Source organism: Crocodylus porosus, unplaced genomic scaffold (genome assembly GCF_001723895.1).
Source record: "Crocodylus porosus isolate Cpor-Errol unplaced genomic scaffold, CroPor_comp1, whole genome shotgun sequence".
Classification (NCBI taxonomy): Eukaryota; Metazoa; Chordata; order Crocodylia; family Crocodylidae; genus Crocodylus; species Crocodylus porosus.
In genome coordinates, this window is record NW_017728943.1 from 100,074,739 (window position 1) to 100,091,741 (window position 17,003).

Here is a 17,003-nt window from a genome sequence, read left to right on the forward strand (position 1 = left end):
TATTCTATAGTCTGCTGTTAATTATCTCCAGTATTCAGAGTGCCACTGGGAAAATGCAGTCCTAATTTAATATAGAAGAATTTGGTTATTCTTCTGAATTCTAGCTGAGTGGTCTCATTTTTGTAGTAGTCAGAAAACTAGTAAGTTGGGATAAGGAAAGTGTTAGGAAGACAATAAGCTAAAAACCCCACTTTATTCCCTTCCAGCCCTCTTTCAGCAATACTGAAGAGATACATTCTAAGATTAGATTTTGAAGCAGAAAAAATATGTATTTTAGAGCACTGGTTCTCAACCTTTTTAGACTTAAGGCACTCGGGGCACCCCCTCCATAATTTTTTGTGACATGGACAGCAACCCATTTAAAAAACAAATGTATTTATGACAGTGCTTACCTCCTTACAGAGGGACTAGGCTATGGGGGCAAGAGGGGGGGGCCAGGCAGTCTGAGCCTGTACTTACTGCCTCACTCCTGCTTATTTTTTCATACCTCATGGCACCCCTTCAAAAGATGTCACAGCACCGTAGGGTACCCCAGGCACCCTGGTTGACAATCACTGTTTTAGAGACTGCATGAGCAAGGAAGGAAACTATTAGAAAAATCTCACCAGCTACAAGAGAAACTCTACAGAATCCTCTGAAACATATCAATTTGTAATCTACACATTTACAGGAGTTGCTCTGCTCTGAAAGCTGTTTTCCAATCTGTGCCAGAGCATGTGAAGCAGTGTAGAATACTTCTGTTGATAGACCTCCAGGCTCCGTTTCTCCATAATTGATTTAGTTGTTATTAGTTATGCAGGGAGAGAAGAGATCCTCGAGGCTTGGTGAGACAGTATCCAGTTACTAAAAGCAGCCCTTTGTGAATTAATGTTATAGCACCAGCCCCTTCCCTATTATTCCTGTAAGTCTTGTTTTCCTGGACACCAGCTGTCACAGAGGAAGTCTCTAGCTTCATCTTCTTCTGCCTCCTTAGCTGGCTGGAGCTGCACCAGCATGGCCTGCAGAGTTTCCTTCACCATCTGGATCTCCCTCTGTAGAGACTGTACATACTTTATTAAGGAATAAATCTATAGGTGATTGGCAGCCCCCTTTCTCTCTCCAAATTATTAAATGAATTGTCATTCTGCTGTTCACAACAGATGGGCATCGCTATATAATTGTAGCTTCAAGTTCTTCCAAATTGTTTGGATTAAATATTAATATATATTTTACACTTGCTTTTTTTTTCTGTCTTTCTTTTCATTTTCAGTAAGATTGAAGTCTTTCAAGTACCATTAATTGGCACTAATCTTTCCAGGACCAGAAAAGAATAACATTTTGGCTTTTTTTTCCCCCTGTGTCATGCAGAGCAAGGTAAATTTTTATTTTGATATCCAAATCACCAAAGACTCTCCTGTGATCAGTCTTCCATTGGAATAATCCCACTTGACAGTACAATTTGTTAACAGATATTGTATTTACTCAAATATAAGATGACCTCCAATAATTAGATTCTATATATGGAAAATGTATACATTTCTTATAATTTTCCAGGTATAGAATCTAATTATTGGAGGTTTGCCTTGAATTTGTCCCCCTTCCACTGATACAGCTAAGAAAATAAATCTGGAATAATCAGGTGGCCCCTTGCCCTCCATCTCCCTCCCCCCCCCACCAATTATTTCCCCCTATAGCCCTTTCCCACCCCTCATTACTGTCAGACTGCTCTCCTTGAGCATACTGACTTTGAAATAAACATACCTGTAGCAATTTGCATTTAGGCAAACAGCTATGGGTACCCATACACTTAATTGATCCAAAATTGATGCATTTCACCTTTTTTGAAACTGCTGCAAGTTTTAACACAGCTACTCCATAACCCCACTTTAAGCAGCAGTTTTGTACCTACTTATATATAGTACAAACTATGCATGACATAAGTCCAAAGTTAAAGGCCTCATGATTTACCATATAGTTTATTGGACTGGGCCACAGCAGAGTCAACAGTGTTTCAAGCCAGGTGACCCCATAGCACAGCACTGTTCAGTATGTCCATGAACTCCAGATATACCCAAAAAGGATCCACATGCAATTAGCCCCCGCCATCATGACTGGAACCAGGTGTTTTTGCCATGAGTCCTGGGATCCTCCAAAAATGTATGTTGGGCAACCTAATCCAACTCCACCTCATGGAAAAAAGGGCCTTACTAATCATATGCTACAGGATGAGAGAATGGGTGACAGAAGGATTCTGGATGGGGCACTGTTTGATGATGTTTGTCAGACATATAAGGCTGCTAGAAATGGGAAAGGCACAGCTCAGCTGTGAGACTGAGGAGGAAGTTGAAATGTATGCAATATAGTGGCTCACCAGGACTTTAAAGAGAGTTAGCACTGAGGAGGACTGCAATCAATGGGTACTACCATATATCTTATTCAGATAGGCTGTACAAACCTATCTTTGTGGTAAATCCCCATCAGTATGTTTACCCAATATGGACTATGTCTTTTATAGTTATGCTCAGTGTTGCCTGCATTTAATCAGCTCCATAGTTGGTTTTTATTACTGAGAACATGCTGCAGGAGCTTAATGATAGACAATGTAGGAGTTCACAGGAGTTGCAGGAGTTTAATGATAGACAAGGTATTTAATGAGATTTACTTGTAAACAAGTGTTAAGATGAAGAGCTTTTTTTCCCCATACAGATCATGGGGAAAACCTCATCTTATATTTGAGTAAATACACAACATATTATTGTAACAACTCTTTGACTCTTGGACAGTAATTCTCACTAGCATTGGACTAACTTGTATCCCATTGTTTGTACCATGCCCCCTGAACTCAGGGTACAGACAGATGCGACAGTTGCATCATTATCAAATGCTATGGATAAATCTATTCAAATGTATCTTTTATATCTCTATGCTTCTGTAGCCATGTAAATGTACCAAAACCATTGCAACACTAGCCCTGCCTAATTCAGGGAGGTTTCAGCAAACTCTTATGATTACAGGAACATGAAGATGTAGCAGCTGATGCCCATTTCAGAATGTCAGCTCTCCCTCCTCTTTTAAAGCAATCAAAAGGTAAATTTGTCTATAGCCTCAATCTGAGCTACTTTCAGATTGAGCTCATGTGAGGAAAGAATTTGACCCAATAAAATAAACACTTCATCTTGTCCTCCTGGCTTTTTATCAGAAGAAATGAAAACTCTAGCTGGGTTTTTCCAAGTAGAAAAATGCTCCTCAGTGATGTTCCTAGACTGCAACTGAATCCATGAGGATAGATCCTTGCATCCAAGCACAAACCCACTGAAGCCAACACTCTCTTTGAAACTAGTGAAATAAAAAAATGGAGCCCAGAAAGGCTAAAGTAAATAGAACTGGTATAGACAAAACAAAAAAGTTTACAACAACAAGGATAAGATATGTGCAAGATCCTGAAATTTAATGAAAATGGAAAAGGTTGGAGCTGAAACAAAACTTACTTTTTCAAAATTTAATACATATAAAGGATAAAGCACAAGGACATGCTTTACTGCTTTTACCCTTCTTATAGCACATCCATTATGAAATGTTGTTTTACCCAACCACAATGTCAATGCAATGTCAAGAGAAAAGACACCCTTAGGTTATGCGACTGCAAAAAGCAAGCTTCCTTTCTTTTGAAAAATGTGGCTATAGAGAATCATGGGAAAGTTATGCAAATCACTTCTATGCCAGGCAGTCACACTTACCAGTTTGAAAAGCCTTTTGGCAGCTTTTGATTCTATTATAGCTTCCTCAAGACTTCATCTTTTATGTAATTTACATACATTTACTGTGATGTTTTACTCTTCACACTTTACCATGAGGGGAAAAAAACATTTCCTTCTCTATCTTTTTTTTGTGGGGGAGAGGGTGCATTTCCTCCTAATTTTTAGACAGCTTTATTAATATCAAAGGGATTGACTTCTGGCTATGTATGCAACACTAATAATTATAAGCAATTCTGTGGACTTTTTCTATGCAGGGATCTCACAGCACTTTATGAGTATTAGTGAACTAGGTCTCACACCACCGTTGTGAGGTAGGGAAATATAATTATCCTGTAATAAGTTGTCCCAGACTGATCACTATGCTGCAGTGTAATCATGAAGTTCTGCTGAAATCACAACCAGTAGGAAGGTAGCTTATGCAGTTTATGAATACCAAGAAACCCCCAAGATGTAATTACCTTTGATATGCAGTCTGGGACTACATACTGGTATTTGTAATATGCTAAATGATTACAAAACATTTCTAGGTAGGGGGAAATGAAAGCAAAAATACATGCTTTATCATCAGTGAGTCAGAAGTCTTTGAGGAAAGAGAAAGGAAGAAATTTTTTTTAACTGAGAAAAAAACTAATGCAACTTAATAGCCTACACTCAAATAGGGCATGTGTAGATGAAATGGGGGCCCTAAATTGAGGTGGTGGGTTTTAAAAAACACCGCTTCAGTTTAGGGCTGATTAAACCGCTGTGTTGTGCACACACACCTGCCTCTCTGGTGGGGAGGGGAGGGCAAGCTGCTGGTGGGCAGAGAGGTCCATGGGCTGCAGGGGGGGCGGGGGGAGGGGGCTTCTGCCTCCCTCTGCGGCAACAGAGGCCCCCCTAGGCAGCACCTACCCACAGGCATCTGGTTTGGGTGGTCCTGGGGGGCACCACAGCTGCGGAGGGAACCACTGGACCCTCACGCAGCTCAGGCAGACTCTGGGGGTGGGGGTGGAGGGGAAATCAGGCTCCCCGCTTTTCTTGGGTGGAGCCTGCTTCCCCAGGCTGTTGCCGGGCTGCCTGCAGATCCCCTGGAGCTGCACGGAGCCTGGTGCTTTGCTCCATGGCTGTAGGGGCAGCAAATTAAAACTCTTTGAAGGAGTTTTAGTTTGCTCCACCCCAAGTCATTTAAGGTGCATTATACCACCGAATTTCCTACAGCAGCTGGAATTAATGTGCAATGTGCTGCCAAGGAGTGCAAACACTGACACCATTCAAGCAGTGCAAAAGCATTTAACCTGCGTTAAAGTGTCATGCACACATGCCCCTCATTTTTTCTATACACGGCCAATAGTTTCACGAATGATTCCACATTTACAATATAACACAAACTGATGGAGGCCAATAAATGTAAAATTAAACTTGAAATACTATATTTTGTGGGTAAACAACACATACAGCTTTGAAGCTGAGTGTAGAATCTCTACTGGTAAGACAGAGTTCTACATGATGGTCAAGGGCATTTTCCAGCTCTGACAGGGTCCAGAAGCATTACTTGGTTTCTGGAAAACAGGGGATTAATTCTAACTTAGCTTCCTCCCTTCAACGATACCCAGGGAAGAAGCAGCAGGGCTGGACACTATCTGCCAATCAAGTTTCTTGGGAGAAAAAAAGAAAACCCTTTCTATAAGAATAGCTTATTGGAAGCAGAAGCCCTGGAGTAAAATATTCAGGGAGGTGATACCTTAGACTGGGTTTTCTGGTTTAGGTTTCTGATAGTTTAACAGCACCATGCTATAAATGGCATACTCTGAGCCCCACAGGGAAGAAAAATACTTTAAGGAAAACTACAAGAAGTCACAAAAGGCGATGACAGATGCACAGGCCCCTGCTGTAACTCATGGTGCTTTACATAAAGCACCATGAGTTACAGTGCCTCCCCACCTCCTTCCCCTGACCGCAACCCAACAGATGTTTGCCTGTTGGGTCAGGGCAGGGAGGAGGGGGTGAGGATTGCACCTGCCTGTAGGAGCTGAGGAGCCACCTTTCTCCTCCAACCATGCTCCAGGGCTGTCTGTAGGAAGAGAGGAAGAGCAAGCTGCTGGCTGGGGTTTGCCCAGCCTGAGCTGGAGGTGGGAAGCTCAAGGGGAGCTTCAATCTATTCATTCCCCCTGTAGCTCAGGCTGGGCAAACTCCAGTCAGCAGCTTCCTCCTCATCCCCCTTCCCTTCCTGCAGACAGCTCCCATCACACCACAAATTAATCCTAAGGAACACAAGTACCATAAGAAACTCCAAAATGGAGTCCTTTTATCTGATCCCTCATTTGATGAGAGTTAATTTGTCATGCGATCAGCCACTTTAAAGCACTCTGCAGCTGTACATGTATATCATGGCATGGCCATGGAGAACGCTTTCAGGGGGCCGATCGTGCGACAAACATAACTTCTGTCTGCACCCAAAGATTTCCTTTCTTATTCTGCATGCTTATCTTCTCTGCCCATTTATAATGTCCCTAATTGGTACACTGGTCCGAGGTCAGCGTATTATATTATGCTTCTTATATCTGTGCACTACATAAAATGTTCCACACAAAAGCAGTGGTGGAGCTAGGTATGGAATTTTAACCTTTCCTTTCAATCCCAACTTGAATATGTTTGCGTTGTTGTTCTGAAAGGACTGAAAAAGTGAGCAAAGGCGTTATCTGACCCAACCCTTTCTTCCCCCTTTTCTTTTGTTAGACCTGTCTGAGGGCAATCCTTCCTATAATGAAGTTAGGACTAGAAATGGTGGCCCCTCTAGAATCTATCAAAAATCATCCACTGGCTGGTTTGTCTTCCATTAGCAGAAGGCTCTGGGAGCTTGCACTTTTTTTCTATCTCTGTCCCCAAAGCTCAGTGTCAGTTCCTTTCATCCTGAGGATAAAGGACTCAAGCTGAAAACTAGGCCTTTTGTATCTGTGAATTTCCTTGTCCTATGTATTGATATGCAGTGTGAAGACAGGAAGGCATAATGTGAACACACTATAAAACATAAAAGAAATACCGCAAATCCCAGGATTTTATATATGACAGGTGTATTCTTCAAAAGGTCATCCAGGCTGGGACTCCTGGCTAAGGTATAGTCAAGAGTTAAATCCAGTGGGCCCAATCTGTTCTCACTTACAGCAGTGGAAATTGGGGCAACTATACTAAGTCAAATGAAGTTACATAGTCATAAAACTGACATGAGATAAGAATCAAGCCCCCTGGATACCCCAAATGGGAAGCACAGGAGGACCCACAATACCTCTAATTGGCATTTAAGCATGCTATTGAAATTTCAGAATCATTACTTAAAATTAGTTTTAAGCTGAATAAGGCAGGGGGATTCTGTGCCTTATTAAAATCAAATAGCCAGATCCAGTTTTCTTTCAACAAAAGCATTTTCTCTAGGAGGAACTATTACATCCACTCAAATTGTCTATCAAACCATAACTGCTAATTAAGAACAAAAATGACTGTGAAATTGCAATATAGGATCCATTTAATTTTACTGTGAATTCTAGGCCTTTACTGTCAGTAAAGTAACACCTCTCATCAACTCTGCAGACACTGGCAATGAGTCACCTCTCCTCCTTTGGTTTTTCCAATTAATGATGCAGTCTGTTTTCATACTTGCCACTTATTAACTGTAGTTGACTGTTTTGTGGTTTTACTTGATTATATTACATAGAATTTAGCAACTTGTCAGACACAGTTCTACAGATGAGATTTTTTTTTTGTTTCTGTTTGTTTAAGGCTTTTTTATACAAAGGTACTATTTAATATTTGCTGTGAAAGGCTTCAATATTAAATGAAAATCCCAAGTGGTCCCATGTAAATATTCAACACACAGAAATATCACTGGCTTTCTCCTTTGTTCATGCTGAATTGGCAATTACTACTAGCAGCATGGTTGAGTCTTCAAGTGTTCTGTGCCATTGAAATAGATCATGAAAAACAATGACATCTGGGATTTATTTCTTCTAATATATATTTAATTATTAAGCAGATTTATGATATACACTAAATATTGGCACAAGTGCATGACAGTACCAGATTCTAATTCTCTCAATGTGATTTTTTTGTTTGTATTTTAATATTAAAAAATGGAACATATTCTATCTTCATTTATATCGGTGCAATCCCAGATATTTGGCAATGACCAAAATTTGGCAACCTATATTTTCCCCCTTCAAGTGCATTTATTCTGTCCTTTCTTTGATCAGAATATTGATAAATCGGAGTTTTGAGGGGAAGCTTTTACTGCCATTAAGTTTCAGATCAGATTCTTAAAATAAGTTCTATCTACTGCTTATACAGTTTTAATTCTTTAAAAGTATTTTTAATAAAGACTGGACAAGTGCCTATTGTGAGAGATAGGAAGTACTTTCACTTAAGTCAAATGAATAAAATGCTTTATAATTATAACATAATTAATACTCTGATTCACCCTCCACCTAGTGTAGTAACTAAAGCCAGTAACTAGCACCAATTATGGTGTTAGTTTTCGAAATACAGGAATCAAACAAAGCTTAGTTCATAAGCCACTAAGCAGCCAATAGACTGATTTCTGAATTAAGGTTTACAGGTTTAGTTTTGGAGGGTTTTTTTGTTTTGTCTTTTGGCCTTTCTTAAAATAAGGCCTGGTGACTACAAGGGACCAGCTTTTGGGTACCATTTAAAGGCTGTTTGCCAACTACTTAGGAAGATTCAAGACAGTTCAAATTTCTAGTTACTTCTTGAGATAGCTCCTTAGAACCACCTAGGTCAGGGGTCAGCCACCTTTTAGGAGCAGTGAGCTGAAATAATGCCACAGAATCCCTTTGCCACTGAAATAACATTGGCATCCAGGTTTTGCAGGCTGGATGAAACTGCTTGGTGGACTGGATCTGAGCCACAGGTTATATGCTGCCAACTCCTGATCTAGATGTTCTTCCCCCAGAGCACGATGTATAACTTTTGATATCTGGATCATAAGAACTACATCTCATTGATTTCTAAGAGCTGAGTTGACTCAAACTCATGTATCTGTGTCAAGTCTCCACTTCTGTGCTGTAGTCCTCAATACCTTGAATTCAAACCCAAATACCTACCGAACAGAACAGATTTAACCACTACCATTAAACTGTTTATCTTCACTATTATTAATTGCACTGAATTTTAGTAGGCACATCTACACGAGACGTTTACTGTGCAGTTGACTAATTAGCTGTGCAGTAAACATCTTGGTGTCTACACGTGCACCCCTATTAGGCTGGAATACACTAAATTTACTCCACACCAGATAGTACTTGTATTTAATAAAAACTCTGCAGCAATACATGTGTAGACATTGGAGAGGCTGGCTGGGGCACAAAGGTACTTCAGTGCAGGAGCTGCCTCCCAGCTAGCCCCATACTGAAGCTTCCTCATGCCCCTGCCAGCCTGTTGGCAGCACATCGAACCAGAGAGAGTGGCCCCAGGCTGGCAGTCTGACCCTCAGGGCCCCGTGCCAGCCAGGGCTGTTCTGACTTGGTTCCACATGCTGTGCATAAATAAATTGTGGAGTTTATTGCTCTGGAGTTAATTGGGCTCAGGCATAGGTTCAAACAGCATGCCTGGGAGCAACTGACTGCAGAGCAATAAGCTCTGCAATTTATTCAGGCGCTGTAATTGCATATGTAGCCATGCCCAGTAGGTAGCACCTTAGACTAAATACAGACGTTCAAAACCCTCCTGGAAGAAATGCTCTATCACACTTTACTTAATGTGCCATAAGTTATAGCAGGAATGAACCTAACAGACATTTGCTGTTCAGTGGGGGGAGCTTGGTGCCTGCCTGCACTGGCCAAGGCCAGCAGATGCGGGTGCTCCTACATGCCTCCCAGGAGGCTACTGGAGCCAGCTCCCCTCCCCTCCCGCTAGCTGGCGACTGTCAGCAGTGGCTGGGATATGAAGGAGGTGGGGGGAACATAGCACCCTGCTCTTTGGGTCTGCCCAGTTTACTAGCTGGGACTTGGAGGGTGGGTGGAGTCAGGTCTGTATAGAGGATGGCTCCCTCTTCCCCCCTACCCCCCAGCCTCCTGCCAGCCTCCGTTTCAACACACAGGGCTGCCTGGCCAGATTGTTGCCATTCCCGAAACTGGGGCCAGGGGGGGAAAGGGGGACCCCTTGCCATGCACACCCAGCCCAGACCCCTCCCCACCAAGACCCTAGGCAGCAAGTTGTGGGGAGAGCCCCTCACAACAGGAGGGGCTCCCTTCCTTCCCTAGCCCATGTTCCCAGTAGACTAAAAACCTAACCAGGCAGTCCCATGCTGCAGCTTCTGGCAGCTGTTTTTAAGAGGCTGGGCTAGGGAAGGGGGGTGGAAGGGAGCCCCTCTGTTGCACAGACCCAGCCCAACCACCCCCAGACACCAAGCTGGGAGGGGATGGGGGTGGGGCTCACAGCATGTGGGTTCCCTTGTCCCCCTTCCTCAGCTTCCTGACAGCTGCATCAAGGGCTGTCCTGCTGGCTTTTCAATGTGCTGGGAACTAGGGACAGGGGGGGGAAGGAGAACCCCCCTGCTGCAAAACCCCCTGCCCCCCAGTTACTGGCTAAGGTTTTGAGGGGGGCTGGACTGGGTCTGTATGGCCAGGGGTCTCCTTGCCCCCCAGCCCCAGTTCCTGGCACAGCAAAAAGTTGGCTGGGCATCTGCCTTCTGCAGGTGCTGGCTGCCATTGTCAGGAAGCTTGGTGGGGGAGTGAGTCCCCCATTACATGGACCCAGCGTGCCTCCCCACAAGGCCCCATCTAGCAAGCTGTGGGGGGGCAGGGATGGCCTAAGAGCAGGGAGGGCTCCCTTCCTCCTCTGCCCCACCCTCTTCACAGCTGCAGGTAGAAGCCACAGCATAGGGCTGTCCAGCTAGCTTTTTGCCCCACCAGGAACTCAGGTCAGGCCACAGGGGAAAACATAGCCTCTCTGCTGCATGGACCTAACCTAACCCCCGCCAAGACCTGAGCCTGCAAGCTTGGTGGAGGGAAAGAAGGGAGAAATCCGTGTGGCAGAGAGGCTCCATTTCCCCCACCCCTACCACAGTTCCCAGCGTGGCAAAAAGTGGCGCAGCTAGGAGCTGCAGGTCTTGGCTGCAGCCGGAGGAATGGAGCTTCTCAGTCATGTGTGGACCCAGCTCGGCTCCCACTATGACCCAAGCCTGCAAGTTTGCGGAGGTCCCTGTGGCTGAGATGTTCCTCTCTTCCACCTCCTCACCTGGCTGCACAGAGAGGAGACAGAGCCTTTTCTGTCTTTACTCTATGACAGCCCAAGGGCAGGGCTGGGCCGATGCTTGCTCAGAGCAGATGAGGCTAGCAAGCCACCCAGCAAGTGGCCCCTGGGATGGCAGCAGGATTTGACCTTGAAGCATGATGGATGTGGTACAGAAGTTCATAAAAGTGCCCTAAACTAAAGCTCTTTAATACCACGTTAATCATGCGTTAACTTGAGGGCAAGATCTGCCATTTTTAAAGCACTTCAAGTCCTATGAACATCTGTTCTGTTATGGTTTTAAAGAGATTTCTGTGCACTTACATGTTAAATGTAATGTTCATAGCTAGTCTTAATGCTCACTGCAAAAGGCAGTGCATGCTAAGATTAACACTGGACATAGTGAGAACTTGAAATTAGGCTGAAGTATATTTTCTATTAAAATGTGGTTGAATTTAGGACTCCCCACAGTTCTTACACAGAACTGGAACTTGTGGTCATGTACTTCTATCATGCTGGTCCTAGTTCAAGAGCCATCTCAAACTTTTTATCTACTGAGTATCTTTTTTATTGCATATTCCAGGAATATTTGGTACCAAGTCCTCTTCCAAAATCATTCTTCCATTCTCTCTTATTTGAGTTATTGTTCCATGTCTCATCTTGTCTTTGTTTTGTTTATCTTAGATTGAATCCTTTTCAGTTCAGGGAACTTGTATTACTACAACTTTAGTTGTAAAGTGTCTAGGTTAGTAGTAAAACTATGAAAATTCTTTTAGTTAATAAAGAATAAATATACTAAACCAAGATCCAAACCCAACCAGTTTATCCTTATGCTTATTTCCATTCTCAGTAGAAAGGAATCTCTCCTATAGATTAAAGCGCAGTAAAAAGATAAGACAATGCAAGTATAAAATACCCTTCACTTTTTAAGCTGGAAGGTTTCCACATATATAAAGATACAAGTGGCTCTGTAAAGGTTAAGAAACTTTTTTTTTCCAGATGGCATGCGAACCCTTTCATCTCTTTTATTGATGAGCATTATACTGCATTATATGCAGATAGAATCATGAGATATGAGGTAGCTATTTCAACTGGAATAATAGCCAGATGAAGTACCAGTCATAATGTCTGACTATAGACAAACTCGTATCTAATTTGGCTAACAGATCACCTTTGGAATATCAGACATGTATGTACATTATAGTGCTCTGGTACATAAATGAGACTGGTAGACATCAGCAAAATTTCAATATGTAATTCAAAATTTAATTTATAAGAACTGATGCAAATCAAATCAAGGTAAGTCTTCTCACTGACTTCAGTGAAGGTGGGATCAGACCTACAATGAAAGAGCACTTAGGAAAAGTTGTATTAAAGAAGAAGGACCATCTTAGCTACAGGGGTATAGGTTGTGTCATTGGATTTATGACACATTATAACCTGCCTGACATCCGACTCCCCAGGTACTTCTCCACTATTCATCCCCCTTCTCTCCCCACCCACCCAGCGTGTCTCTTACCCATTGACTTCTCAATCTACATCTTCACTGACCTACCTGTCTTGTATGCAGACCAGCCTCTGGCTTCTTTGCTTTTCATTCCATCCAGGAAGAGCACACACCAACTGCTGAAACTTCCTTAGCCTGAGGAAGGGTTTTTGAACCTGAAAGCTTGCTTAAAAATTGTTTTCCAACTATTTAAGTTGGTCTAATAAAAGATACCAGATTCACCAAAAGAACCTTGTCATCTTAGCTACTACATTCACTGATTTCCAGTTTTCTTAATACAGCAAGACCACATGTTCTACTTGAAGCTGGAAGAAAATAAACAGTTAATCTATGTAGAAAAAGGATATGAATAAGACCTTCATCAATGTTGCAAATTGCACTCTGAAGCTGGCCTTCTAAGTACACCAATTTCTCACTTATTGTTTCACATTTTTCTCCCAGCTCTGCAGAAAGTATGTAGAATTCCTAGAGTAAATGAAAAAGAAAATGTGTTTGCTGTTGATTGCATTAGTACAAATAAAATTCAGGGCAGATTAAGGATATATTATATATACACTTTTATTTTAAAGGTAGATTTAAGGTACTAGTTAGAGGATACAATGCCTGGCTAAGTGATTGAAACTAAGATCCAATTAATAGTCTGAAGAGAATTATCATATGATGATTTGGAGACCTACGTGAAATGAAATGACCTCATAGTCTCAACTCACTTCCTACCAGAAAAACCAGTCATTGTAAATGCTATTCTCAGCAAAGGATTAAGTGGGCATGAAAAGTGAACTGCCTTTTCATACCTCTGTGTAGTTCTCTCATGTAATCAGAGGGCATTCCTACACTGCCTATTCCACATCAGTTCAATAAAAAAAAGGACTATAGTCTCCAGGGGTAATTAAAAAATTAGTAACTGAAAAAGTACCTAAGCACAATTTTTACACATTGCCTCAATGAGCTTTAATGAGTTAGGTTCCTAAATATAAGATGCTTTTGAAAATGGGACTCGAGCTCATAAGTCACAAAGGTGCAGACAGAAGTGACATATTTCATGTGATCCGGCCCATGAAAGTGCTCTACAGACATGACCTAACACATGTGCATGGCTGTAGAATGCTTCTAAAAATGGTGATTGCATGAAAAATTATCCCTCATCTAATCAGGTAAGAGATTAAGTTGCTCTGCTTTAGAGCACCTCAGGGAACTTGTGTTACCTTGAGGGTTAATTTTTCATGCAAGGGCAGGATTGGGCTAATTTTCCATGCAAGGACCAGTGGACAGGGAGTGGAGGGAGCAGCGGCTACCAGGCTTCTATGCTTGGCCTGAACTGGGGAAGGGGGCGGAAAAGAATGAAGCCCCTTGCTTCATGGCCCCCACTAGATACTCGAGATGATGTATTGGGCATAGATTGGCTGTGCCCCTCAGGTGAAGGGGCTCCATTTCACACCACCCTGACGCTAGATCTGGCCAGCCTCTTGAGAGTGGCAGCAGTAGCTGCCATGCAAGCCCAGCTTGAGCCGGAGGGGGGAGAAGAGGTGGAACAGAGCCCCCTTGCCTGGGACCCAGCCTAGCTCCCCCCAGGACTCCAGCTGGGGTAGCTGTGGGGGGGTTTGCTGCGAGGCAAGAAGCTCTGTTTTACACTCCCACCCCAGCTCAAGCCAGGCATAACAGCCCAGCTGCTGCTGCTGCTCCCTTCCTTCCCTCTCCATTGACAGCCCTGGAGCTGGGGAGTGGGGGCAGGGCTTTGGACAGGGGCAGTTTGGCAGTCTCCTCAGAGGCTGCTGGAGAGCCCCCACCTGCTGACCAGGGCCAGTGCAGGCAGGCTTGATTCCTCTGACCTAACAGGTCTGCTGGGTTGGGGAGGGTGCTCTAGCTCATGATGCTTTACATAAAGCACCATGAGTTAGAGTGGGGACCTGAACATCTGTCAGCACCCATAGACATTTTCACTGACATCTCTAATAAGCACTAACTTTGTTTATAAGTTTTAGAAGAAAAATAATTGGCTAAGAACTCAGGAACATTTTGGTGTTCATGGAAGGGCACAGGCTTTTGGAGCAAGGATTTTTGTAACTTCTGCCTCCCTTAGATACCACAAGATATTTAAATTCCAGTTCTGAAAAACATGTTAAGCCAGAATTATGAGTTAACATAGATAGAGCTGGCTTGTTTAAAACATACTCATTTTTTTTTTAAACCCTTCATTTTTTTTCAGTTTATATAGCATTTTGTCAGTCAAACCATATAAAATTAGAAATACAATTTGAATATTTCAAGTGGAAATTATAACATTTTACAAATAAATATCTTTAAAAAGTTAGAAACTGTGTTTGGACAATGCAGAATATCATATGTGCTTGATCTCAGTGGCACTATTTGGTGTTTTTCTTTAAGGAATTTGACCATGCAGTGTTCTAAGATGAGACTCTTTAACTGTGTTGGCTTATATTAAGATGAGCAAGGGGGCTGGACCTGATGATTTTGTGAGGTCCCTTCCAGTCCCTAATTTCTATGAATTTATGTATACAGGTTCCCTGCAAGGGTTAATTTTGGGCAGGTCCACCACATCCCATGCAGCTTTGTGGGCTGGATTGGTGCTCATGTAGGCAAGCACCAGCCCAGCCCTGATCCTGGGCTTGTCACATCTTCTGTCTCCTCCCTGTGCATCATGGGAGGGAGCAGGGTAGAGACAGGGAGATCCTCCCTGCTATGTGTTCACCCCAGCTACTCTTGTGTGGTTCTTGGGAGGAGCTCAGCTGAGCCCACTAGGTGGGGGAGGGAGGTTGGGGGCTCTCTTCCACCCCTTCCCCTCGCATGGATGTCTTGACAGCAGCAGTCATGGTTACCACACCTAGAGCAAAGCCAGGGGGAGGGGAAACAGAGCCCCTCCTCCACCTTATAGGCTATGACCCAGCTCCCCCCAAGACCCCAACAGAGTTAGCCAGGCTGGGCTTGCTTGGCAGGGGGCCTCCATTCCTCACCCCACTTGAGGCTCTTGACAATGGCAGCCTTGTGGCTGCCATGCTCAGAGCTGGGGTAGGGGGGTAAAGTAAAATGGAGCCCCTCCCTTGCCACACAGGCTCCGCCCAGCTACCCCTGCTAAGTCTTGAGGGAAGCCAAGCTGGGCCCAATGAGATGAGGGGGGTCTCCATTTCCCCTACTTCCCCAGCTTTGGGAGCAGCTGCCTCTGCCACTATCAAGATACTTGTGTGGGTGGTGGAGTTGGGGAGGTTATGGCAAATTATGGGGTGGCTGCAGCCCCCCATTGCTTCCCTCCATCCACTGCCCTACCCAGCCCAGCAAGGTAGCTGGGGGGGCATATCTGGAAGGGTGGGTTCTGTCTTTCCCCGCAGTTGATGCTGACAGTTGCCAGCTGAGGGCGGGGGGGGAGGGGGTTGGCATCTTCCTGAGAAGCTCCTGGAGCATCCCCACCTGCTGGCTAGGGCCACTGCAGGCAGCTCCAAGCTCCTCCTACCCAACAGGCCTGTTGGGTCCATTGGCACACTAACTCATGGCACTTTTTGTAAAGCGCTGTGAGTTAGAACACCTCTCCAATAGGCTAGCTGCACTTGTGTACATGCCTTTTGTTTACCTACTACATGCTTGCCCAACAGAAAGTGTTGATTTCAGAGATGCAGCCAGTATGCTAAGATGAGCCCTAAGGCTCCTCAATGCCAGCTGCTAGGGTGTTTCCTTTAAATCATGGTATATATCAGTGAAAAAGATTATGTCCTTGCTCCTAAAGAGCAAAACCAGACACATTTTTATGGAAGAAAGGATTGCAAGGAAGATGGAAAGGGCATTTAAGGTGCATGTGTAGATAGGAATACATAGCAACTGACACAAGTGGGGCTGTGTATACAAATATTGTCATTGTTTCAATATATATAAGGGTTTTCTTATTAAAAAGCATGCTTTTTCTTTGCTGGGGTGCTGCCAAGTGTGAATGTTCGGATTTCCAGTTGTATGTTTCTGCTGATCTTTGGTTCCTGGCCATATTCATGGTGTTAACTTGGTCTGTTCCTTTTAATTAAGGGATAGATCCAGAGGATTGACAGTTACCAAATGAAATAGTGGAACGAAGGTCACATCTTTCTAGCTTAGTGTTTCCCAATCTTTTCCAGCCCAAGGCACACTTACATTAATAAAAATTTTCTGCAGAACACCTGTTAAGGCATTCCCCATCCTCATACCTATCGTAGTTCATTGTAGCCAATTGCCATTGCAAAATTCTGCAGCACACGAGTTCATTTCTGATGGCACACTTTTGTGCCATGGCAGACTGGTTGGTAAACAATGCTTTAGACTGACTATAAATGTCCTTATCTCACAGATGGTGAAAGATGACAAAAAACAAGACATCCATCAAGCTGATAAATTTGTATTCAATATACCACCAAGATTCTTTGTTTTCAAGAAGGATAACTTGAGCTATTTACACAACTGGAAGGCTATTAGAGGATATTTTTGTGATGTGCAGGCAAGAAGAAATGGCAACATTCTAAATAAACTTTGGTACTCTTATGCTAGAAAGCTTGCATTTTATATAT

The 17,003-nt window shown here is 43.4% G+C and overlaps 1 protein-coding gene across 2 annotated transcripts in view; it reads right to left on the reverse strand.

Moving 5' to 3' along the window:
- Positions 1-327: 327 nt before the first annotated feature.
- The window catches only part of DISC1 (disrupted in schizophrenia 1), a 373,039-nt gene continuing 356,363 nt past the window's right edge, over positions 328-17,003 (reverse strand). For both annotated transcript variants that reach the window (XM_019549864.1, XM_019549863.1), the window contains 2 exons: positions 12,810-12,927; positions 328-1,042 (listed from right to left, as the gene is read on the reverse strand). In XM_019549864.1, the coding sequence (XP_019405409.1) occupies positions 894-1,042; positions 12,810-12,927 (267 nt within the window). In that variant the 3' untranslated portion in view covers positions 328-893. The remainder of the gene's footprint in view (positions 1,043-12,809; positions 12,928-17,003) is intronic.